This window comes from Octopus bimaculoides, chromosome 1 (genome assembly GCF_046866305.1).
Source record: "Octopus bimaculoides isolate indiv1 chromosome 1, ASM4686630v1, whole genome shotgun sequence".
Classification (NCBI taxonomy): Eukaryota; Metazoa; Mollusca; class Cephalopoda; order Octopoda; family Octopodidae; genus Octopus; species Octopus bimaculoides.
The window spans coordinates 98,653,514-98,681,399 of NC_142928.1; the positions used below are offsets into that span (position 1 = coordinate 98,653,514).

At 36.3% G+C, this 27,886-nt stretch overlaps 1 protein-coding gene across 1 annotated transcript in view; it reads left to right on the forward strand.

The window, feature by feature from the left end:
- LOC106871545 (GTPase Era, mitochondrial) overlaps positions 1-27,886 on the forward strand; it is a 176,403-nt gene that overhangs the window by 90,111 nt on the left and 58,406 nt on the right. The window contains exons 5-6 of the mRNA XM_052968513.2: positions 3-49; positions 26,199-26,260. Of these exons, the coding sequence (XP_052824473.2) occupies positions 3-49; positions 26,199-26,260 (109 nt within the window). The remainder of the gene's footprint in view (positions 1-2; positions 50-26,198; positions 26,261-27,886) is intronic.

The window sequence follows — 27,886 nt, forward strand, 5'->3', positions numbered from 1 at the left end:
AGGTTTTTGTTGACACCCCTGGACTTGTTACTTCGAAGAGCTTTTCAAAGTAAGTTCTGTTGTGTTATTTTTTTTTTTTTAACGAAAGCATATCATTGGATTGTTGTTGAAATTCAAGTTCTTCCTAGAGATTTCCACACAGTTTCCGTCTACTCAAAGCTAAGGGAAAGACTCTTGCCTAAAGTGCTGTACAGCCAATTGAATCTAGGACGTCCTGTTTGAAAAGCAAATTGCTTTACCACATTGCCATGCTTACATCTATTCATACTGGAGTGGGATTTGTAGATGACACCCTTGCAGGTCAAGTGATCATGTAAAAGGCTCTCTCATTGGCTTAAAAAAAAAAGGCATGTGTGACGAGGTTGAGTTATGTGTGTGTACGATGATGTTGAAATTCTGTTGTATAATGTATGGATGCATGGTGAGGTTCTTTTGTGAAATATGTGTGTGTATGTATTAGTGATCTGTTGTGTAATGTATGTATGTCTTTGTGTCTGCATGTGGTGAAGTTCTGTTGTGTAATGTGTTTGTGTGGTGAGATTCTGTTCTATGTGTGTATGGTAAGCTTGTGTTGTGTAGTGTGTGTTTGTGTGTATGTTTTGTGCATGTGTGCACACATGAGCATTTGTGTGTATAGGATCTGTTGTAATGTGCATGTGTGTGTGTGTGTAGTGATTTATTGTGTAACATGTGCCTTATGCTTGTGTGTCTGTGTGTGGTGAAATTCTGTTGTATAATTATGTGATGTGTGTATATGTGTATGGTGCACTGTTGTATAATGTGTGTGTATAGTTCACTGTTGTGTAGTGTGTGTGTGTTTGTGTGTGCATGTGAGTGTTGTGAGGTTTTGTTGTATAATGTATGTGTGTGCACATGTGAGAGTAGTACATTGTAATTTCTGTTGTATAATGTATGTGCAGTGTGATATGGTATAGGTGTTACTCTCAATCTAGCAGATATGTAATCAAAGATGACAACCCAGCTATGACCATGCCATCTTATATTTCCAGTCAGAGTACAGATCCCAAACAACTACGTAACTCAATGTATCCTGTGTTGTTTTAAAACTGTAGCGTGTAATATGACGGAGATTTAGCTGCTATTTCTAGTAGGTCATGCAACCGATGTAGAGACTTCCCTCTAGATAGACTTAATCTTCAGGCTTTTAATGGTCTTGTGTTGTATATGCTTTCTCTTTTTTTCTTTTAAAGCCTCCCATTTGCTACCCCCATCTCCATTACTTTTCATACTTGTGTCACCTTTTGTTAATTAATTTTGTCTAGACTTCATTCAGAAGTATTACATATAGTCCCTTATTCTGCCAATTATCATGATACTCTTTCTTTTCAACACTAATTCCCTACCACACACACACACAACCAAAAACTTATCTATGTGTATTATATATAGACATATAGTTAATTTATTGAAGTCAGACTTGCACTTAAAATTCCCACATTTTTAATCAAAATCTGCTAGTTACTATGGTGGCAACACTATCTTTCTCTCTCTCTCTCTCTCTCTCTCTCACACTCTATTTCTCACTCACCAACAACGTTTTCTCTCATCCTTCTTACCTCCAAAATATTCGTTGTGACTGGGGTTATCTCCCCTGTTGATGCCTCCCCTTCTTCCCTGTCTCTACATAGATGTTGTTACATACAGACAGATGAAGATCAGCCTCTTTTTTTATCATTTAAGATTATATTTGAACTCAGAAATGGAGAGGTTGCTAAAAAAGGCCAAACTTGCTATCTTCAATTCAGTTACATGCCTATCCTTACCTCTGGTCATGAATGTTGGGTAATGATGGAAAGGGGACGATCATGTATACAAGCAGCCAAAATGGGGCTCCTCTAAAGAACCTCTGGAGTAACATTACTTGATATGTAGCTCAGAAATCGGGGAGTTTCTCCAGGTGGAGTCACTATCTCTGTGCATTGGAAGATCACAGCTCTGGTACTACAGATATGTGGTTAGAATATAGCAGGAAAATTCACAAGCAAGCCAGACCAACTTTTAGGAGACCTAGAGGTAGACAGAGAACAAGATAGGTGGATTGTATCTATATTCTCAGTTGGCCACACTTGGGAATCCAACCTGAGGCTATGGCGGAAGACACCTGTCCAAAGTGCCTTGCAGTAGGATAAAACCCAGAATTGTGATTGTGAAATGAAATTCTCAGCCACATTGCCACATCTGCATCACTTACAGCTTATTGTTGAGTAAATCTGGTTGGTTATAAATTAACCTATGTCCCTAATAACTTGTATAATTCTAACATGACACCACAATCACATCTAGCATTCTGGATATAAACAGTATCATGTCTGATGTGTCAATGTGATTAGGTCTTGTAGCTTTTCTCATAGAGCCCTACTGTGTAGGTGCCTGAGGATTCTACATCCCCACAACCTTCCTTGGAATAATGGGCAACAAAAATGGATACGTGGATCATGGACCTCATAGTAAATTTGTAATTAATAAATACACTTGAATGGTGAGTTTATATGGTTTACACATACACACACACACACACACACATATATATATCATGCTTGTGTTTCTGGATTTTAAAAATATTTCTATGTGGTAAAAAGCTTGCTTTCCAACCACATGGTTCTGGGTTCAATCCAATTGCGTGGCACCTTGTACTATAGTCTCAGGCCAACAAAAGGTTTGTGAGTGAATTTGGTAGACAAACTGAAAGGAGCCTGTCGTGTGTGTGTGTGTGTGCGCGCGCGTGCCTGCCTTTGTTTGTCCTCCCATCACTGCTTCATGACCAGTGCTAGTGTGTTTACATCCCCATAACTTAGTTGTTTGGCAAAAGAGACTGATAGAATAAGTACTAGGCTTACAAAAATTAAGTCTTGAGGTCGATTATTCAACTAAAATCCTTCGTGGCAATGCTCCTACATGGCCACAGTCAAATGACTGAAACAAGTAAAAGAATAAAGGAATAATTAACAGCAGAAAATGTATTTCATTTACATTTAGAAAATATTTAGTTTGTTAGTTATTCTTTAAGATTATATTGTTTCAGTTCTTGGACTGTGGTCATACTGGGACACTACCTTCAGAAGTTTTTGTTGGTTTAATTGTCTGCTACTTATTTTATTGGCCTCGGGAGAAGAAGGACGGGCAAATATGTTGTATGGCTTTCTTTCACATGCAGTCTGAGGTTGAAGACTATTTTCTTGTTCTGTGCATTGGTTGTGTGTTTGTATTTTTGATGGAAACAAGATTATCATGTCCTCATTGGAGAATATATAGGAGATTTCTGTTCATGGTAGTATTGCCGGTTTGATGTGAGATATCTAGGTTAAATGTGATTGACATCTGTATGGGGAAGGGTAGGAGAAAGGAAAGAATGGTATCACCTATATAAGAATTAGGTTTGCTTGAGGTGATGGCATCATCATCATCATTGTTCAGCCTCTGCTATCCATGTTGGCATGGGTTGGACAGTTTGACAGGAGCCGACCAGACAGAAGACTACACCAGACTTCTGTGTCTGTTTTGATAGGGTTTTTCAGCTAGATGCCCTTCCTAACACCAACCACCCAGTAGAGTGGACTGAGTGCTTTTTATGTGGCACAAGCACAGGCGAGGTCAGTTCTGGTATGGTTTTTACAGCTGGATGTCCTTCCAAACGTCACCCACTTTACAGTGTGGACTGGATACTTTTTACGTGGCACCAACACTGGCACATAACTTGGGTCACCAAGTAACTTGCAAGACAAAGATCCTTTGAGAGGGGATGGGGAATTGGAGGAGGTTATCACATGCCAGATGATGAAAGGTTAGAATGTGACAGAGGCATAGAAACAGGTGTCTTGCTGGAAGGCGACGAGTTGGCAGAAGCATTAGCACGCCGGGCAAAATGCTTAGCACTGTTTTGTCTGTCTTCATGTTCTGGGTTCAAATTCTGCCAAGGTCAACTTTGCCTTTCATCCTCTCGGGGTTGATAAATTAAGTACCAGTTATGCACTGGGGTCGATGTCATCGATTTAATCCCTTTGTCTGTCCTTGTTTGTCCTCTCTATGTTTAGCCCCTTGTGGGCAATAAAAAAAGAAAGAAGAAACAGGTGTCTTGCTGGAGAGAAGGTACATGGTTACCCAGCCAGAGAGAGAGAGGGTAATCAAGAATGTGGACAAAAACAGGTATGCTGCTGTCATTAATGTTGGTAAGAAGTGTAAGCATGGAGCTATGGAGCACACTAGAGTTGATGTAGCATATGTTAAAAGAGAACTCTCTGTGTGCTATAATAGTGTGATCAGACAAGAGGCTTCTGACCCAAGAGATAAAAGTCTGTTGGAAGCCATAGATTAGTCAAATCAACCTGAGGTTATGGCAGAAGACACCTGTCCAAGGTGCCCTGCAGCAGGATAAAACCCAGAATTGTGATTGTGAAATGAAATTCTCAGCTACATTGCCATGTCTGCATCACTTATAACTTATTGTTGAGTAGATCTGGCCAGTTATAAGTTGACCTATGTCCCTGAAATAACCTGTATAATTCTAACACAACAACACAATTACATCCAGCACTCTGGATATGAACAGTGTCTGATGTGTCAGTGTGATTAGGTCTTGTAGCCATTTGTGCATAAGTTTAAAATGTGCCTGATGTGGGTGATGTAATGTTTGATACGTGTAAACATTTCACAAATGTAACCTTTGAAGTGTGTAAAATTTGTCAGGTACACAGTTTTACTTCTGTAATATTTGACAAAGATAATGCTAATGGTTCTGTTGATGTTAGCATGAGCGAGACAGGCAGACAGACAGAGAAAGAAAGATAAAAGTCTACTATTATATAAAATTCCACTTCAGTCATTCCAAATGTGACATCCTCCCCCAAAATATTGAATATCATTCATGTCGAAATTTCCAGTAAAGTAAAATGTAATGGCAGGTGTCTTGCATTCTCCACAGGGGAAGTCGTCAAGAAGCATACATGTGTGTGTGATAGTAAAGTGTGTGATATTTATGAAAAACGTTTCTTTTTATTGGAATTATTTTGGATAATTTCAAGCCAAGAAACTTTAACTGAAGCTTTGATCTCTCCTGTAACTAGACATAATGGAAACAACAAGAGGGAGAATCAACAACTGTCTGTTATTTTCACACAAAATAACTCTTGTCTCAAGTTCTTTCTGCTTTTATCTAATTATCATACTTCACTTATATAACAAAATAAAGGGTGCCAATCCTAACTGAAATAATGGAACTTGCTAAGGAGACTTGAGCTTTTCAAATGGGTAATAATAGATAAAAATAAATAAAGAAAAGTAGTTTTAAAGTTCTGTAAAAAAAAAAAAAAAAGAAAACAGTCTTCTTTTAGACTTCTGGTAAGAAATACAAAAGTGGATTAAAAGAATAGATGATGATAATGAAAGGAGAAAACTGTTGCAAAGAAACAATTATGACAACTTTGACAATGGTAATTCAGCGTTCCATGTTGACACCTTGTATCAACCACAAACTATGTTCAGACTTTTGAAAGCAACTTCTGATGAATAGCTTTGGCACATTTGCAGTGTAAAGAATAACTTCTTGGAATTGTCAATTTTCATGCTGATTCTTATCTCATGGACTGTTTATTCTTGCACTACTCCCACCCCTCCAGGGCAGGTTGTCTGACATAGGAAAGAGCTCAGCACAGATCCATATTTACACAGTTCAAACAATACTTTCTCTCTTTCTCTCTCTCTCTCTGTAACAAGGCCTGTCCACAAGATCTATTGTTTTTTTTTTGTGTGTGTTTTGTCTATTGAGGATAGCACCACCACCACCATCACAATCTCCACCTCTATTCCTTTCATCAACTTTTAAACATATTTCCTGCCATTCCTCTCTATGACCATAGCCGCCTCAAACTGTCTCCATGTCACCATGCTCTCTATCTCTATCAGTTACATTTCTTTCTTCATAAACCATCTTAGTCATCTTCAACTTTTTCCACTACCATCTGCGGCTTTCACTGATTGGTTTTTCTGCAGCCTGGAAAGATTGTTCAGTTTCAAGATGTTAGTTATTATCACAAAATTACTGCAGATCAGACCAAAATATTCTGGAAACGTTGCCAATTCTACAACAGTAGTAGAATATTGTGGAGATATTGCCTGTTTTGCTCCATAGTATTTAAATAGGGTACCATTATGCTTAAAACTTTAACATTTTAAAATTGCTTCATATATGTCTTTACCTATTTTGGCTAAAACAAACATACATGTATACATGTGCATGATTATAAACCTAAGTGTGTGTATACATGTATGTATGTAAATATCTTTATATATCTTTGTGTGTGTGTGTGTGTGAGGTGAGTAAACTGAATATCTATTTCCTCTTGAGAAATTCAATTTAACTTGGTGCACCCTTGTGTCTTGCTTGGAGCAGTTGACCTGGAAATGAAATAACAGAAACTTGAAGTCATATTAAGTTTTTTTAAACTTAAAATGTTCACATGTGTAAGCATACATACATAGATACATACATACATACAGACAGACCGACAGACACCATGTGCAGTCTGATTTTTAGAATAGGTACACTATCCCTGTGTGTTGCAAGAGGTAACTAAAAGTTTGATATCATGAAAAGCATCTGGCCATAAAACAGTGCTTCAAAAATTCCCATCCAACCCATGCTAACATGGAAAAGTGTAAGTAAAAAAAAAACTTGATGATATCATCACCATCACCTTTTACAGTTGCTTTCCATGCTGGCATGGGTTGGATGATCATGACAGTTTGAATAATCTATTATTGGGAATCACTGCTCCTATACACTAGTGTTTGTTATGTGTCATTCATTTTCGTTTCTATGTCTGAATGCACTTCCTAGTACAAACCACTTTAAAGAGTAATACTAGATGCATTTTTTTCATGGCACAGCACTTGAAAGATTGAAAAGTCCTCGGTGAGGCAGGACTATAAGAACCTCACAGTCCTATGCTTTCTCTGTTCATTTGACAACCACATGTATACAGAGCATATTTCTCATGGCACCAGTACAGGTAGAGGAGGAAAGTTACCTTGTACACAGAGAATATAGAGCATAGTCAATAATCTGTGTAAACCAATGAAGAAGGACACAGAGAGAGGGGGATGTAGGGAGAGAGTGAAAGAGGGAGAGAGTAATAACAGCCTCACAGTCAGAATAGGGTGAGGAAAATATGAGTGTTAGTGTAGAGAATACTTAAAAATTTAAGGGTTACTTACATAAAAGCCAATATAAATACTAAGATCAGGAGGGTGGAACGCTTTAAGAAAGGGATAATAAAGTAATTACTAAAATCATTTTAAATAATATTGCCATATTGTATAAAGTTAAAATTTAGGGTTATTTAGATTATTAAGAATAATATTATAACAAAAAGATGAAATTTCTTTGAGTACTTTTGAGTATATGCCAAATTTTACCACATTAGAGGGAGGAAAAGAAACTACATAGAAATAGTTTAATATTTATATATAATATATACTTAAATATTAACTTATTAGATGGTATCTATGGAGATTGATCAGTTGGCATTTACTGGTATTTAATAAAGGAGCACTGAGGTGAAAAAACATGTTGAACTATATATTAATTAAATTATAGTCTAAGCAGTTTATTTTAAGTTGTGAAGATACCGGTATTGTTTTATATAAGCTAAAAATAGAATTTGTAGGGGTACAAAAATTAGGTCTATTTCATAAAGAAATTTTATCCTTTTTTGTTATAATATTCTTCTTAATAATCTTCTTGTTAACCCTAAATTTTAACTTTATACAATATGGCAATATTGTTTAAAATGGTTTTAGTAATTACTTTATTTATCCCTTTCTTGAAGTGTTCCACCCTCCTGATCATAGTATTTCTAAGGGCCTTTATTTAAGTACCCCTAAGAAACTATATCATGTATGGATTAACACTAATAACTTTTAAAACCTATAATATACCTCTTAGTTTATAATTAGTATATAATTAGAATGTCCTATAACATCAATATTCCTTTAGCTAATACCAGGTATCAGTCTTTATTGATACAAGCTAAATAAGTAAATAAACAATTTTTAGTTTAAAATACTTAAATTATTATACATTTTCTATAAATCTTCTCTATTGATGTTAATGAAGTATATATACTTTATCATGGTTTTAGTGATTTAGCTATTTTATTCTTTTTCTGTGGTGTTCTGCTCTACCTAATCATTTTATTATTTTATAATAGCCTTTATTTATGAAATAAACCTAATTTTTTGTACCCCTATAAATTCATACTTAGCTTATATAAAACAAGACCGCTATCTTCACAACTTAAAATAAACTGCTTAGATTATAATTTAATTAATATACAGTTAGCATGTTCTTTTGCCTCAGTACTCCTTTATTAAATACCAGTAAATACCAATGATCAATCTTCACAGATACCATCTAATAAGTTAGCATTTAAGTATATGATATATATAAATATTAAACTATTTCTATGTAATTTCTTTTCCTCCCTCTATTGTGGTAAAATTTGGTGTATACTCAAAAGTATTCAAAAAAATTTTATCCTTTTGTTATAATATAATTCTTAATAATCTTCTGAATAACACTAAATTTTAACTTTATACAATATGGCAATATTGTTTAAAATATTTAACTATAGTGCCCCATGATAAAATTTCCCCTGTATCATTATCAATGGTCGACTAGTGGCTTGCCCCTTTAATTGTCAGCTAACATCTTGATTTAAGATTTCCTTTACCAAATCTCATTATATTGCTTCAAATTAATCTTGATACTTTAATGACTATACCCACTATGATTTCTATCGACTCCCTCAGCCCCCTTCCTAACAGACACTGCTCGTTGTTCTTTAGCCTTAGATTTTGATGTACAAAGATTTAATAAACAAGACTATAAATTAAAACTGACCCCAGAAAACAGTAACAAGCTAGATCTCTAACAAGTCTTTCTTCCTGATACCTTAGTAGCTTCTAAGCTGAAGTGAAAACAGCATGCTCTTTGTCTGTCTCCTTACCTTCTTGGAGGGTTTAGGTAAAATTATACTAATGTGTCCATCTGCTTTAATTTAATTCAATTCTATGTCTTTATGCAGCTGAGGATTGCTCTGTTAAATTGATGTAGTGGTTACATTGTTCAATTAAATGGAGTTGCTTGAAACGATCATATTGCATTACTTCTGGATATACTTGTTGCTTATTTTGGTTTTATATATATGTATGTGTGTGTATATATATATATATATATATGTGTGTGTGTGTGTGTGTGTGTGTGTGTGTGTGTGTGTGTGTGTATGTATGTATATATATATATGTGTATGTGTGTGTATATATATATATATATATATATATATATATATATGTATGTATGTATGTTTGTGTATATAGATGTGTGTATGTTTGTAAACCAAGTGATTAGGTGATGAATTAAGTCTACCATCCATGTAGGTTATAGCAGGATTTGAACTCAGAATGCAAAGAGTTAGAACAAATACTGCAAGGTATCCTAATTGTTTCTACCTGTCTACTCCCTTAGACATCATTTATCAACCCCACAAGAATGAAAGGCAAAATTGATGTTGCTCTTCTTCAAAGCAGCATTTAATTGGTCTTGGAACAACTTTGGTCCTTCAGCCAGGTGTTGATGTGGCTGTAGAGGATTTTACTGGTGAGACATGAGTCAGATATGTGAACTATATTCCATGTGTAGTGTGAATTTAATGTTACTGGTGTTGGTTTATTGAGTATTTCTATGTTACCAGATAACTAAAAGGACCTTCTGGTGATACAGGATGTTTAAGGCTTTGTGATTCAGCTATATGCGCTCCATGTCCATTATTGATACAAGAGAATGGAAACACAGACTGTTTGGTTGGAAGGGGATTCAGTGTAGCAGCAAAATGAATTACTTATAAATATTCTTTCAGATCCTTCTGAAAAATACAGAGGTCTGGCTAATGTGGTTTAATGTCTGTTTGCAAGAAGTTATTATAATATATTATGATAGCCTACTGGCTTGCCAGTCCTCAATCAAACCGTCGAACCCATGCCAGCATGGAAAGCGGATGTTAAACAATGATGATGATGATGATAATACTTATGCATGGCTTACTTGTTAGGGGTATCCAGCTTACAATCATAAGGTCATGAGTTCAATTCCCAGCAGCACCTGTCCTTGAGCGAGACACTTTATTTCATGTTGCTCTAGTTCACTCAGCTGACAAAAAATGAGTTTTACCTGTGTAATTCAAAGAGCCAGCCTTGTTACATTCTATGTCACACCAAATCTTCCTGAGAACTACATTAAAAATATGCATGTCTTTGTAGTGCTCAGCCACTTGCACATTAATTTCACAAACAAGCTGTTCCATTGTTTTGATCAACTGGAAAATTCGTTGACATAACTGACAGAGTGTCAGGTTACAATATTTACTGAGAAACATCATGCCCAAGTGTAGAGTTTGAATATAGTTTGTACATAATGTAGTATTGTTGGTGAGGAAATGATTAAGCTGAAGGACTATTGTCTCATTTTCACAGCAGAGTGGTTAGAATCGGGGCAAAGACATCCAGGCATAATACCAATCCCCCATTTATGTTAAATCTGAGTTAACAATACCAGGAGAGGTAGAGCATTGTGATGCCGCAAGAGCAGTTTGGCATTAAAGATATCAGTCAGTGAATGGGGAATGACTGCTCTGATGTGGATATATGTATGTAAGTGATAAATGTTGTGTGAAAAGTGCTCTCAATGACAGATATTTAATGAAGGAAACAATACAGAAATAATTGTTAAGATAAATCTCAAGACATTAATCTTCATGTATGAGATGAGGAAATATTAATGAATTTAATGAATAACAATATACAAGAGGGTGCTGAAAAGTTCCTGGCTTTGGGTAAGTAAAAAATACAGGAGGATCAGTTAATTATGATTTTATTCAACATATTCCTCTCTCAGATTCACACACTTATTGCAGTGGTCCTTCAGTTTTTCTGATCCCTATGAAAAAATTTGGAAGGTTGAACTTCCAACCATGCCTTTTGTGACACCCTAGCCAGGAACTTTTCAGCACCCTCAGTAAGTACCCCATGTGTGGTAAGTTTACTGTCATCAATTCACCACAGGGAAAGTTCATCATCATCAATTCACCATTTTTTTTTTTTTTTTCTTCAATAAAAATGTTTTTAACTATTAATGGTGAGATACTTTGGGTATACTTTTTTGGTAAACTTTCCTCATGGTGAATTGATGGTGGTGAACTTTCCCTGCGGTGAATTGATGGCGGTGAACTTACCTGTGATTGTCCAACATACCCATGGAAGTGGAGAAAAGAAAAAATGTTACAATTTTGATAAGGTTAACCACTTTGAATAGTTGCTATGAGCCAGAGAAGTTTCTGTATAATCACTTGACCTGCTCAATGTAACAGCCAGGTCTCCCTTAAAAAAACTGTCTTCCTTCTTTAAAATAGGTGAAATAAATATCAAAGATGTTTTGCTCCGTGCAGAAACTGCAGGAGCTACTCAGAAATATTGCAAGCTCTTCTGAATCTATTCAATGTCAGAAACCCTTCTGTATCATCAGCAGGGATCTCAGAGTCACATGCATTTTTACCCCTTAGCTTGTATGATTCCCTGAATTAGGCAGCAAGGATTGAATTAATCTTCACCTGCAGAAGGGTTCTACCTGCAATCTTAAGGGAGTGTGACCACAATAAAAATAGGATGATCTTTGCTTGGACATTAACTTTACTGGAGTGTCTGGTGACTTCTTATAGTATTCAACCAATCTCTTCTTACCATGGAATCAGTTCATCTCTATCTGATTGAAGATAATAACTTCAATGAGGTACAATTAGCATAATTACTATTAATATCACAACCAATTTTGCTGTCATTAACACATCTTTTACTGTTGCTCGTACTACTACTACTACAACTCTTACTACCACATCTGTGACTACCACTATCACCATTACCTTTACTTATCTGCCAATACATTCACTATTACAATGATAGTTTTTCATTTGAACCCCATTGAATTTAGATTAAATCCACTTTAACCAATAAAATATAATATAATCACCTTATTATATAACATTATTTATCATTGATAAATATCACCTTTTAAAAATTGTCTTAGCCTCATCATGTTCTTATCACATCTCTCTTTCTCCTCTTTTCCTCTCTACCTAAAAAAAGAAATATTATGCAAGTCTTTGTTTTTCTTGCTTACCAAGGTCAATGAGATCATGGCTACATGTACATCTATTATTTTGTCTGTGCTAAACGCTAAATAACAAACAGCAAGCTCCTTTAATCAACTCTTTCTGGGAAAGATGGCTGAAAGATTTCCAAGCAGCAACTGTGAAAATTACATGCTACAACTGTTTTAATTCTCTCCTCTTTCGTCAAAAACCAACACTCCACAGATATTTTCCTCTCATCCCAAAATTTTCACACCTATCAGAGACAATTTTTTCTTTTTTTACCTTTTCTTTTTGCTTGTTTTCAACTATTTGGCTTGTCTTTCTCATAGATGGTGTTCCATTTTTGCTAATCTCTTCTGTGGACCTATGTGAGAAGATCCACTGCTATGTCATATCAGCCGCAAGTAAAAACCCAGCTGGTTAATTCAACACAACTTTCTTTTTATTTTTACTCATTCTTCTATTTCTGCTTTCCCCCTATTTACACTCCATAATGGTGTGTGCTTATATATTTTTTCTTTTCTGTGTGGTGGGAGATGCTTGTCTACATAAGGTTTTTTTTGTATTATTTTATCTACATATTTATTCATTTATTCCCCGTTTTTTACTCCTTTTCTTATCTTTCTTTCTCCTCGTAGATATTTCAATTGTCTACTGCTTTTTGCAAAGTTGACTTCGTTGACTTGATTCATAGAGTTGGCTAAAGCTATTTTGAACCTAATTTCAACTTGCTTCAGCCCAATGGAAGAACTTCATGTTAAGATCTATCACACATTTAATTTTCATTCTTTCTACAGTTCTTTCTGGATAGCCAATCTGCTTATTTCAGTGTATTATAGAAATTTTTCAGCGCAGTCCTTGAATTTGTAGTGTCAATCACACTTCATGTGTGTAGTACCTAGATTCCAAAGAGTCTTGTCTTTTCATGCTCTTTCTGGACCTGCACCTGTGAATAAATACACTATGCTACAATTGTTGTGTGAATAAAAACCTTTCCACTTTTGAGAGGAAAAGAAAGAAAAATGAAAAAAAAAAGGAACAAAACAATTTTGTTATGGTTTTCTCCCTTATATGAAAGATAGACGAGCCAATAATTAAACTGCTTACATGTTTACATATACAAATATATAGACGGGCCTAGGCATGATGTAGGCACAGATATAGGAAAGCAACAGGTAGTTATATTGTGGTCACAAAGTTTGCTTCACATCCACATGCTTTCATGTTTGGTCCCACTGTGTGGCACCATGGGCAAGTGTCTTCTCCTGGAATCAGATATCTTACAAGTGGGATTGATAGAGAGAAACTAGAAGAAGCTTGTTGTTCATGTGTGTGTATGCATGAATGAATGAATATTCCATTTTTGTTATTAATAGTATTTGAATGAAAAAATGGTGTCTGTGTTTACAATCTCCAGGAAGTAAAGGTCTCTTAAGTTTTAGCTTCCATTGGATCAGTGGAAGAGCATTGGATCAAGCAAGAGCCACTACTATACTTGGAAAATGAGTAAAAGTTAGTAACAGAAATGACGCCCAGCTATAGAAACTTTGTCTCAATAAGTTTTGTCAACTCCATGCCAGCATGGAAAAGTAGATGTAAAACTGAACAGACCTAGCAGTGGAGTAGTCAAAGAAGCTGAGTGACTGACTATAAATGCCTTAAAGTATTTAGTTAGATTTCTATACATTCTATCATACTTGTCACTACCATCTACCCATCCAGTGTAAATTAGTACCAGTAGTGTATTAGGATTAATTGATGCTAATCTGCCCTTCCTCTACAAATTTATGATCTTGTGCCATTGTAAGAAATCAGTATTAAAAAATGTTCCTGTCAATTTACAAGGTTTTTAGAACCCATAATTGTTATTTTATTGTTAGGTATCTATGTGTCAACATAGCAGTATTCAGTTAGTATCTTCTATTGCTAACAATTCCTACAGTAATTTCATGATAGCTAGTGATACAGTGGAATAATTAATGTATTGTTTAGTAAGTAAAGTGCAAAGTATACTGAGCAATAGTATTCTCCACTATTGTGCAGGTTTGAGGCATGGATGATATACTAAGAACAGGTAAGAAAATTGTATACATTCATGATGAGACTCCTGAGACAGATCATGCATGTCATATGGAAAAAAAAAATGATCAGGAAGACTACCATCATAGAGAAAGCCAAGCTTCCTAGCATGAAAGAAATATTGGTGCAATGAAACCTCTGCTGGCTTTGGAGTGTCTAAAGAATGGAAGAAACTCAATTATCAAGACAAAAGCACATAGCTGTTTGGTAGTACAAGAAATTCAGTTAGACTCTGAGGAGATTCAAGGATCTGGCTAAATGTAGCACAAGGTGATTGAACATCAATACCCACAACTAGACCAAAGTCACTGTGGTGATTGATTCACTTCTTTACTGCCTTTGATGGTTGGTACAAGTCAGCTCCAATTAAGCAGATCTCTAATGCAAAGACAGCCAAGGAAAGCAATTATTCCATCCATGTTGTAGTCATGGCCATCTCATGTTCATTGTGAGCTTACTATCCTAATATTTAGGAATTAAAAACATGTAGTCCTCAAAAGACATTGGAGAGTTTCTTGAGGGAAACTTTTCTGCTACACCGAGCAGATCAACCAATGATTCACCTATGATAGGACTCTAGGTTTTTGTATGCAATATTCTCAAAAGATCTGGTACTTATTTATTGGACACCTACTATTGAGCTGAACCTCATTAACAATCTATCAGTGTCTTAATTTGCATCATTTTATAGAAAATAGTGTATAAATAGTGGATGAGGCTAGATAGAGGGTGTATGTATGTGTGTGTGTGTGTCTGTGTCTGTGTATCTGTCTGTCTGTCTGTCTGTACGTGTGTACATGCATAGGATTTTCAAATGGCTTTGGGTTTATTCTTTAATGTGTTCTTTGTTGAAATTCTGTCATGGTTTGCTTTGCATTTCATTCCCTCAGGATTGATAAAATAAGTACCTGTCATTTACTACGGTCAGTTCAATCAACTATACTTCTCCACAGCAAAGTTATGGTCTTAGCAATGTTAAAATTGAACAGTGGTCAGATAAGAATAGCTGGCTTAAAGAGTTACTGCTGGGTGGACCAGTTATATGTACACACACTCAGCACCACAGCAATAATTATAGCTATAGTTGTTGGGTTAAAGAAATTTTGAAGAGTTTTCAGAGAGAACGGTTTGTGGGAGAACCAAAGGTGATGAAATCAATAGAATGTTGAGTACCAGTCTCAGGATCAGAATTCTGTATATTGTCACCAGTGTTGTACTATGTATGTAGCCAGCATATGCTGAGCCAATAAAGGAACCTTCTCATGATCACTTGACCTGCTACAGATAGCTGCCAAATCTCATCAAATCTCACCATCTTAAAAAAGGAAGGACACATTGACTACTGTAGTCCTTGTCACCATTGGTTTTGTGTTTACTTTTTCATGCTGGCATGTGAAAGACAGGACATTTTGAGCCAAAGTTTTACAGCTGGTTACTCTTCCTGACACTAACTCTTTTAACCACTTCTGACAGTACTCAATAACACAGTGTACCTATCTAAAAACTAGGACACACACTCATAGATATAGAAAAAAAATCATGAAATGGTTACAATTGCACTGACTTTAAGAATACATAGGTCTATTTGACCAAGAACAACCCAAGGTTAAGCAACAATTGCTGTACTATTGTAAGAAATCTATCTCTTTCACCTATTCATGATTAACATAAAGAAAATTTCATACATATAAAGAGTAAACTTTAGCTTAGTTAAAATATATTTGTGATATATTTTAACTTCTAAAGGCAAATTCACTGCAGTTATCAGGGACAAAAAAAATTCTCTCTGATGGTAAAAGGTGTAAAAACACCATATCTGCCCAATAAAAACACATTTTTTTTCTCCACAGTAATTGCAGTGAATTTGCCTTTAGAAGTTAAAATATGTCACAAGCATATCTTAACATAAAGTCCATGTATTCCTAATTACTGTTTGGCACTGATGCCATTATACAAAAAGTATCACTATATCAATAAATTCCTTAGCCCCTAAACAGCTATTGTACATTACCCAATTACAGCTTACCCACTTTTGCTTTGGCTACCTCAGACCAGACTGAAGAAGATGCCTTATGTTCAGACTACTCAGTGTGGTTTTCAACTAGGCAGAACATTGTATATTGTAGATCACTGGATCTGTATATTACATCTGGTCTTCCGGCAGGCTACTTACAGGTCATAGGTGTGCCCAGTACCCTGGTTAAAGGCCTTTTCTAACCAGATGTTTTATGGACATTGCATACCTCCTTGATACACTCCACAGACTAATGCCAACTCTCTCATTCATGTCCTTCACACAAGTATGGAGGCACATGGCAAATACTCCTGGTCACTGAGTGGCATCGTACCACAAACTGGTCTAAATGACTAGTTTCTTCCTAACATCCACTGAAAAGACTAACATAACAGCCATACAACAACAGCAATTACTACTTCTAGTACTACCATTATAATATCTGATGCACAACACACACTCAGCAAGAACAGCAACACACACACATTGCACTGCACTATACATACACTACGGCAGGGGTTTTCAAACTTTTTGACTTGCGGACCCCTTTATATTTCAGGTTTTACCCTTATAAACGCTTATGAAATTTATACATAAATATTTGCTTAAATTAACATATTTTTACATTTATTTATTTAACAGTATTTAACAAATAGGTTTATTGTCAATTAAAAGATTTCAATTAAAAACCATATATAAAATCAAATTGCTCATAAAAAGTATTTGCTGTTCACGGACCCCTTGTCTTGTCCTTGCGGACCCCCTGTGGTCCGCAGACCACAGTTTGAAAACCCCTGCTCTACAGTATACACCAGATACAATTAGACACACTTCTCTTGATGCTTACATGCTTTACACTGCACACATATACACACATCACAACATACAAAATACTTACAACAAAACGCACCAAATACATTGCATTAAATACAGTACAACATGCTAAATACACCACAATTATACATTCAGCACTACTTTGAAAAATTTAAACAAAATAATATAAACACAAGACTATTACATAATTCTTCATTTAGATGGACTTACACACATATACACACATTTTTTTTTTCATTCTTTCCTTCCTTTCTTCACTATTTACTTCAGAACCTTCATGGCTACATCCCAGTCTGTCATGCTAGCCTCCACATCACGTTGTCTACTATGTAGACCACCACATGATTCCATCATGTTGGCAACCATATTACCATATTACTCCCCTCCACCAACCTAGCCACTACTACATAACTAAAGCATTAACTCTTTTCCTGTAACTATACACATTAAGATTGTCATGCTAGCCACCACATCATCACTCCCCCCCCCCCCGCCACTCAATCATTCTAGACAGCATTATCCTCATCTTAACCACCACCACAAACCATCACCACTAACCACCTCCACTAACCGCCAAGTCTGTCAGTGGGTGCTAGCCATCTCATCACTACAAATACATCTAAGAGAAATATCGCCACCCCCACCCCATCACAAGACATCCTCCTCTTCCCACCCCCACCCCATCACAAGACATCCTCCTCTTCCCACCCCCACCCCCACTATATCCATTAAAGGACTCCCCCCCCTCGCTGTCATCTCCCCCTTCCATCACCACCACCATCACTACATTGGGATGTTGCCATATGGTGCATTAACACCTTAACTAGCTGTATTAGGAGATACGTCCCCCCTTCTCTTCCTCTCCTGGGAGCTCTGCCTGCTTCTCCCCCTCTCTCCTTACTTCCAGTATGGACTGCAGTGGTGGTGGTGATGATGGTTGTGATGATGATGATGATGATGATGATGGTGGTGGTAGTGGTGGTGGTGCTGGTGGTGGTGGTGCTGGTGGTGGTGGTGGTGCTGGTAAGTATGGTGACAACCTCTTCACACCATCATACCTCTGTTCTGACTAACAGCAAGGGAGAGAGACAGACAGACGGACAGACAGACTGAGAAAGAGAGAGATGGGAATAAGCCACTCTTGGAATTCTTCTCTTTTTCTCTCCTCTGCCTTCTACTCTTCCTCCTCCTCCTCTTTATTCACTGTCCTTGCTTACCACTCAACTCCTTCACCACCACCATCACCACCACCACCACCACCACCATCAAAACCTTCATCCCTGCCATTATTATCACACCACTAAACAACAGTAACAACAGCACTGACTCACCCATCACCAACACCACATTGCTACCACCACCAATAGCTATACTACAACCACCACTATCAGCAACACCACTACCACCACCACCACCACCACCACCACCAACATCAGCACTACCATCTCTAACAACAGCACTCATCACCAACAATACCACCACAACAAGCCAACGACTTGCTTGAAATAGCAGCCAGTGTAGTCCTCTACTCACTGTTTCAGAATAATAGATAAGTGGGCCCAGCTGGAGTGTCTTTAATCTTGGATCTGCTTGATCAGAGTTGACCTGGGGCTAAACAGTGCTAACTACAACAACAACAGTGTCATCATTAACAAATACTTACTGTCACTGCCACACAAAAAAAATAAATAAATGAATATATAAAAAATAGCAATCACCAACGAAAGAATCTACTGCTTCAACAACATCAATAACACAACACTATGGAAGACCACAACCATACAGCACTATCAGGGACCAACAACAACACTATCAATGATATAGTATTATCAATGACTACAGTCATATAGCACTTTCAAGGACCACAATCATACTTATTGCATCAAAGACCATAACACAATATTATCAACAATATCAACAGCACAGGAGTGGCTGTGTGGTAAGTAGCTTGCTTACCAACCACATGGTTCCGGGTTCATTCCCACTGCGTGGCACCTTGGGCAAGTGTCTTCTACTATAGCCTCGGGCCGACCAAAGCCTTGTGAGTGGATTTGGTAGACGGAAACTGAAAGAAGCCCGTCGTATATATGTATATATATATATATATGTATGCGTGTGTATATGTTTGTGTGTCTGTGTTTGTCCCCCCAACATCGCTTGACAACCGATGCTGGTGTGTTTACGTCTCCGTAACCTAGTGGTTCGGCAAAAGAGACTGATAGAATAAGTACTAGGCTTCCAAAGAATAAGTCCTGGGGGTCGATTTGCTCGACTAAAAGGCGGTGCTCCAGCATGGCCACAGCCAAGTGACTGAAACAAGTAAAAGAGTAAAAGAGCACCAGCAACGATCATAAACCATACAATGCTACACTATCAACAACACAGCAACAGAATGCCTTCAGTGATATCGACAATACAACACTATTAATGATATCAGCTCAACACTATCACTGACATTAACAGCACTAGCAATGGTCAGAACTATACAACACTATCAGCAACACAACAACACTATCAATGATATCAATGATACCTCCTCGTCTTCGTCATCCTTTAACATCTGTTTTCCCTGCTAGCATAGATCGGACAGCTTGACCAGAGTTGGCAAGCTGGAGCGCTGCACCAGATTCCAGTCTGTTTCTACAGCTGGATGCCCTTCCTAATGACAATCACTATCAATGACTACAACCATACAGTTCTATGAAGACAGAACATCATCAGTGATATCATTAACACAACTCTATCAACACTATCAAAGACCATAACACAATACTATTAAAGGCCAAAATACTATGAAAGACACAACACTGTCAAGAACCTCAACCATACAACACTATCAAACAATAGAACAACAACACTATCAGTGATATCAACACTATTGTCAACAGGAACAAAAAGACAACATTCGGCAACATCAACAATACATCATTATCAATGACACTAACAATACATGATTAACAACACCAGCTTCACAACACTGTCAGAGGCCACCACTACAAGTTGATGAAGGAGCCTCTAAACAGTTACTTGATTTACTTAAAACAGCAACCAAATTCCCTCACTTCAATGCCTATTGTTTTAAAAAGAGGACACATTAACTCATGTAGTCTTAGTTGTACAAAAAGATGGGATGGCAGCATCTAAAATGCTTTGGATCACAGGTCTACCCAACCAGGGTTAATCTGGGATTAAGCAGTTTTATGAAACTAATGCATTGCATTTTAAAAGAAAGGAAGAGAAATCAATGTTTGGAATAGTTGTCATCCTTTGTCAAGATAGACAGAAAGAGAAATGAAGAAAAGAAAATGTATCTAAGACAGGTGAAAGCAAAATTGCATTATTAAGAATGTAGTCAGGGATTGATAGTGGACAGGAAGTACATAAAATCAATAGTTTATCAATAGTCTCCAGCAATATAGGATGAACCAAATGAAGGGCTAATGCCAGAAGTAACTGGGTGGAATTGTAAATTTTGTATGTGTGAGTATACATTTGTGTGTAACAATAGGTGGAGGATTAAGTATGTGAAAGTTTTATATGACTGTATTATGTGTGTGTGTGTTTATGTTTGCTTATTTGAACAGAGTGTGTTTGAGTGTATCTTGTTTATTCGTCTTAATGAGATCCTCAGTGATAGTGAGGACTAGCATTTGAAATAACCGTAAGGGTTTTAATTGTATGTGGTTCGTGTTTTGGAACAGGACGGTATGGTGCAATAATGTTATCTACGATTTTTGTACAATTACTGGCAGTGCTACAGCATGGTCACAGCTTTTGGGCTGAAACATATAAAAAAATAATTAACAGGAGAAATCACTTGAAATATGTATTTATGTTTAAGAGAGGTTTTGTGTGAATGTGTGTGTGTGTGGAAGTATGTGAGAAATTGTAGTGAGTTTGTGTGGAAGTAGGGAATGAAGTATGTGTGTGTGGAGTGCTTGTGAAGGGGGTTTTGTCCATGTAATTAGTGGGTTGTTTTGAAGAAACAAAATTGGTTGTTGATACCAAATGAAGCAGAAGTATTTAAGCAGAAGATGGATTGTTGTCTATGGCTGAGACAAGAGTGCTGTAGAGAATTAAAGTAATGGACAACAGGTTTCTATAATCCAGTGCTGATATGCTGGACAATCGTTTAGCCTAAAACCAGTTTTACTTATATTCAATAAGCCAGGATTGACCCACGATGCAACGAACTGAATAGGAGCCAGCTTAACCCCCTCCTGGGTGAATGCCATTACAAGACAGGCAGACAATAAGCCAGAATTGACATTTTAAAGCAGCAGATGGCTTAGATGAAGCAATCCATGATATGGAAGGTAGAACTATGTCTACATAGGCTAGTGATGTTCTGAACAAAGGAACATGGATTACAGTTAGAGTGGTAGCACAAGAAAGGATTCTAATTGGGTGTGATGAACGATGAAGAAAACACAAACCAGGAGGTTGCCCAAGTTGCAGAGTAGATTCTGAAGGAAGAGAGATATTCAGAAAAGATCTGGAGGGATGGCAGTTGTGCAGGATGGTGCACTGCAGATGTTGGGTGGTGGGATGGAACATGGGGAGGAAGGGAAGTCAGAGATGTGATGGTTATGAAGTGGAAGCATAGAGATAGGATCAGTAATGAAGGCATAATGGCTAACAGCATCGACAGCTGATTAGAGGCATTTATGTTGTAGAAAGAAATGAACAATTTGGTAAGATTTTACCTCAATCAAAGTTTTAGCTGCAGAGCTAGTGGAGACAGAGAAATTGTGAGGTAAGAGTGGGAATTGATAGATTTGTAAAAAAAGATGAAATTGGGGAGTTTAGTGTAGTTAATAGAGCCAAAGTTGTGTTAACAGAGATGGTGGATTTGAAATCTAGAGAAGGGTGCAAGGAATTAACAACAACATAATCAAAGTGTTGAATTGTTTACAAGTAAAGGAGGTGACACCCATACATCCATCAATGTAATGATATAACACTGGAGGATGTAACAGGGAGTGGGAGAGATCTGGGCCCCTGGGTAACTAACAAACAGTTTAGCATGGCTAGAATCTATCCTGAAACCTATGGCCGTCTGGTAATCTACTGAGAGTAATACTTGGAAAAGAAGTTGACAGTGAGGACAAGGTCAGTGAAACAGTAGAGATTGGGAGTGCTGGACTCAAGCATAATGCAATAGTCCCAGAAGAAATTAAGGGCTTTCACTCCATTATCAGTGGGGGGACCTGGTAGACTGGTAGGTAAAGGTGAGTGTAGATGAAATGGGTGAGGGGGACATTCTGAACTGTCCTGTCTGGGGTTTAATCCTGGCCAGGATGAGAGAAGGAGACGAGAGTCTTTTTATTTTTTTTTTTCGTTTATACAAAAATGTTAAAAGATATATTTCTAGATAGAGATTGAAACCTCTACTGTCATACAATGTTATTGGTTAAATTACTAACACCTTTACCTATTAGGCCATCAAACCAACACCTGAGAAACAACTTAAAAATTAGATATTTAAATCTATTTCTATTATTGATTTAATGCTGTGGTAGATTTAGTTATCTTATTTTCCACAGAAATTAACAGGGCACCCAATGTAAGTAAAGATACAGATAAATAAGCAGTGATAGGACATCCTGCATAATCTGGTAGTGGATTCAAGTCAACCAGAGTGTAAGATTTTTCATTTAAATTCTTTTTTTTTTTTTTTTTAACAATGGTTTAAAAAAAAAAAACTTTTAATAAGTGGAGATTGAAACCTCTATCATCTTGCAATGCTATTGAACTAATTATAAATACCTTTATTCAGAAGGTCGTCTCTGCAGCAACAAGAACAAGCTTAAAAATGGGATATTTATTTAAATCTATTCTCAATAATGATCTGATGCTGTGTTAGATTTAAATATCTCATTTTTTACTGAACCTAGAAGTGGGAGACCCAGTAAACCAGTGGGTTAATGGCATGGTGAGGCAGAACAACAGCTAAGATGCGAGATTCTGTCCATGGTTCAATAATGCACAATATTATCCAACTCTCTCTTTCTTGGTCTATACATATATACATATATATACATGCATATATACACACATGTATACATGCATATATATTCCAATATATATATATATATATACACACATATGTATATACACACACATGCACATATGTATATACAAATATATACACATATGTATATATGTATGTGCACATATATACACATATATGTATATAATCGAAGTAGTCAGAATATGTGACAGAGTACTTAAGATTAGGCTAGTGCTTCATCATAGGTTAGCTACCGTCATCTCAGCCTATGCCCCTCAACATACATACATGCATACATATATATATATACATACATACATACATATATAAATATATATTCAACTTACAAACAATATCTTACAATACATCTCAATGCTTCTAAAAAAAAAGAACAAACTTTGTTTACTTTCATCGTAAAGTTGAATTTAACGTTAGCGTCTTATGAAGCTAAATTTATAAGTTCTAAAAATGCAGAAGAATTTGTTGCTGGGCAGTTTAGTTTAATGGTAAAACACTTGACGCATAATCACAGAGATGTGAGTTCGAGTCTCATGGCTGGCCAGTAACGTATTTTTCTGCAATAAATGAATAATTCATCCTGATCACTCTATTTATAGCATTATCACGTGTTTGAGAAATAAATTTATTTCTGTATCATATATATATATATATATATATGAAAGTGAGTTTGGAGGGATATATTATCCAGGTGGATGCTGTATTAGCTCTCAGTTAAGTTCCAGCGAATGGTTAACCACAACGGCCAGTATCAAACGTCCGTGACTACATTTAGTTGTGAATCATTCCGTGAATTCTTCTGATTGATGACCAAATGGACAGATCTTGATGAAGCTGCACTGACAATATTGCAAGGTTGCATTTGCAACAGTGAATAGTTACTGCAGTGGAAACACATGTCGGTCGTTATAATATGCTGTATATATCTATAAAATAGATTTTGTGATTCTGTGGATGTACAAATATATATATATATATATATATATATATATATATATATATATATATATATATATATATATATATATATATATATATGTTGTTGTACTTGGGGATGGTCATATTGCCAGTTTAGCCAATATGACCATCCCCAAGTACAACATATATATATATGTATGTATGTATATATATAATCTAGAGAAAAGAACCAAAGTTCATGAATTCATCCATGAAAATCCACAGTCACATATAGAAAAAATTAATAAGTAAATACACAATAAATAAGTATAATAATTTCCAAGTTAAAAATCATAAAATAATAATATTATTATTATTGTTATTTTATGATTTTTACTTTGTATTTTATTATACTTATTTATCGTGTATTTACTTATTAATTTTTTCTGTATGTGACTGGATTTTCATGGATGAATTCATGAACTTTAGTTCTTTTCTCTATATTATATATTTATATATAATAAATTGTGAAACTTAATTTAATTTTTAATTTTTGATAAATTGAATTTAATTGAGTTTTTACCTGTACTGTAAATTTGGATTTTATCCTTAATATTATTATCATTATATATATATATATATATATATATATATATATACACACATACATACATACATATACATACACACATAATGGGCTTGTTTTAGTTTTTATCTATCAAACCCACTCAAGGCTTTGGTGGTCCTGAAGCTTTAGTAGAAGACATTTACCTAAAGTGCCACACAGTGGGATTGAACCTGTCACTGTGTGATCAGGAAGAAAACTTCTCAACCACACAGCCATGCTTGAAACTTATTATATTTCTAAATTTGGGGCAGAGAACATAGATGGTCCATTCTATAGGAAACACTCAGGCCGGGTTTTCTGTCGGAGGACCACTGCCGTCTCCCTTTTCCCCACTACTTTCAAAAGCCATGAAAAACCCAAGAGTGTTGCCCTTCCTTTTCTGACTAAACCACAGAGCTTAACACCAACAAGAATTTCTCTCTCTCACTCTCTCTCTCTCTGGGCAGCAAGCTAGCAGAACCATTAGCATGCTGGACAAAATGCTTAGTGGCATATCGTGTCTTTACATTCTGAGTTCAAATCTTGTCAAAGTCAGCTTTGCCTTTCATCCTTTTGGGGCCACTAAAATAAGTACCAGTTGAGCACTGGGGACAATGTAATCAACTTACCCCACTTCCCAACAATCTCAGGTCTTGTATGCCTATAATAGAAAAAATTATTATTACCACCACTTCTACTACTGTTATTATTATTATTAAGGCAGCAAGCTGGCAGAATCGTTAGCAGGCTGGATGAAATGCTTTGCGATATTTTGTCTGTCACTACATTCTGAGTTCAAATGCCACTGCACCATTCCTATTACTACCACTACTACAATTACTATACTTACCACCCTTGTTACTATCACTTGCAAGCCAATAAGAAAGGTCAACCTACCAATTTTCCACCTAGTATAGCTGTCATTAAAAAAAAAAAAAATTAACCCTTTAGCATTTAAACCAGCCATACCTAGTCAAATAATTCTACCTGTTTTATGTTCAAACTAACTAGATCTAGCCCCTCCCATCAATCCTATAAGGTCATTCTAAAAATAAACAACCATATCATCAAATTCTCGAAACAACAAAATAATGCTTGATTAATTTCAAACGACATGAATTAATAAGTATTATTTTTGACAGAATAATCTGATTGCTAAAGGGTTAAAGGACACATTAGAGACCCTTAAAAAACAGGACGGTCATGACTGGAATGCTTTTGATCACAGACCTGCTTGATTGGTATTGACTAGAGGCCAAACAACTATTTCTGTCATCATCACAGCTGTTACTACTACTACTACTACTATCACCACCACCACATCTACCACCACTACTATAATTATCATCATCACTGCTATTACATCTTCGTGCCCCCACAAAAGAAGGTGCAAGAGTTGACAATTTCCAGAGTAAACTGCCACAATTCCATCTTGGTTTTCTTTCACAATTCTTCCCTGTTGCTTCTCTATTAATTCCACATAGTTCCACTAAAGTCTTGCTTTCAACTTTTTTTCAGACACAACATTGACAGGAATATGATTACTGACCCTGAAAATTGTATTCAAGCAGTTAATATGAGTAAGTATGGTTTTCGCATCAGGTTCCATCATAGCACATGTGAATAATTATAATCTAAGGCTGTTGTTCTTAACCTACGTGACATTAACATCCCCTTGAGGGAGGACCTCACAGGGAGATGACAGGTATCAAGTGGATGCTAAGGTGCAGTAGGGAGGCACTGGGTGTTTAGAGGGCTTGAGATTTTTCTTAAAGATACAATATTTAACCCTTTAGCTTTCAAATTTCTCTGTCAAATGTAATGCTTATTTATACATATTGTTGACATGATTGTTTATGATTAGAATAATATTGTAGGCTAAGTGTGAGAGGCCAGATCTTGCCAGCTTGAAGATAAAGCAGGTAAATTATTTTTGCTGGATATGGTGGTTTAAATGCTACCTGATACACTACTTTTCTACATTTGTTTCTAAACAAAGTAATATTCCCCCATGGACAGACATGCTTTTCATGGAAGACAGGAAACAAACAACTTTACTTGTATGACAGTAATGCTCTTTACAACCATCACATGATTTCTAAACAAGGGTACATACATGTTCATGCACACACACACACAAACACATGACAGGCTTTTTCCAGTTTCCACCTACCAAATCCACTTATGTGTGTATGTACATATATATATATAATATGTTACAAAAACAAAATAGAAACTATATGTGGAAATGTAAGGGAAAAGTAAGAAGAAAAATAAGTGAAAATGCACATTGGAAATCAAAAAAAGTAAAGGTTTTCTATGAAAAGTAGATGAACTGAGGTAGGAATAAAGTATATATCTATCGTTACTTTTCATAAAAAGCTTTTATTTTTTTTGATTTTCAATGTGCATATGCGCTTATTTTTCTTCTTACTTTCTCCTTATATATATATATATATATATATATATATGTAGTGAAACTACCTCCCGCCATTAGATACAAACTATCGCCATTACATACAATCTTCCCATTTAAATATAAATAAATGCGAGCGTAGTAGAGAACCCATTCCTTGACATCACGTGACTGATCATTATTCGAATCGGCAACTTCTTCGAACCTTTCCCGCCAGAACGCAAACTGACCAATCACGGCCCCTAATAAGGTCACGTGATGGAGTCAAATTCTGAAGGCATTTGGAGCCCTCTTAACGCTATATATAGATCAACTCATACCCAATAATTTGTCTCGGTCCAGTTTCTCTTGGAGAACTGTTCCCTGTACCAAACGACAGCAGCAGCAGTTCCAGCGACCACTTCAGCAGCTTCGTCCAGCCACGATGACCTCCACCGTCGCCACATCAGCAACAAGAGTCTACTACTACTATCCAGCATCATCATCATGACCAACACGATTCTACGATTACTACTAACCAGCAACAATCTCTACCAGCGTCAACACGATTTACTATGTACACCACACCAAACTACCGCGGCACATCTCTCTCTTCGATTCTGTTAGGTGACTTAGCTTCACCACTATAATAAACAGACAAGAGATTTCAGCCTGCGATAAACGTCTGTCCTCAAGGCCCTGGCATCGAAGCCAAAACACAACTAGTGATAAGCTCTGCCAAACGACGAACATCTGTATAACAAGAATCACGGCCCGGCACCGATGCCACGACATCACAACTAGTGATCAG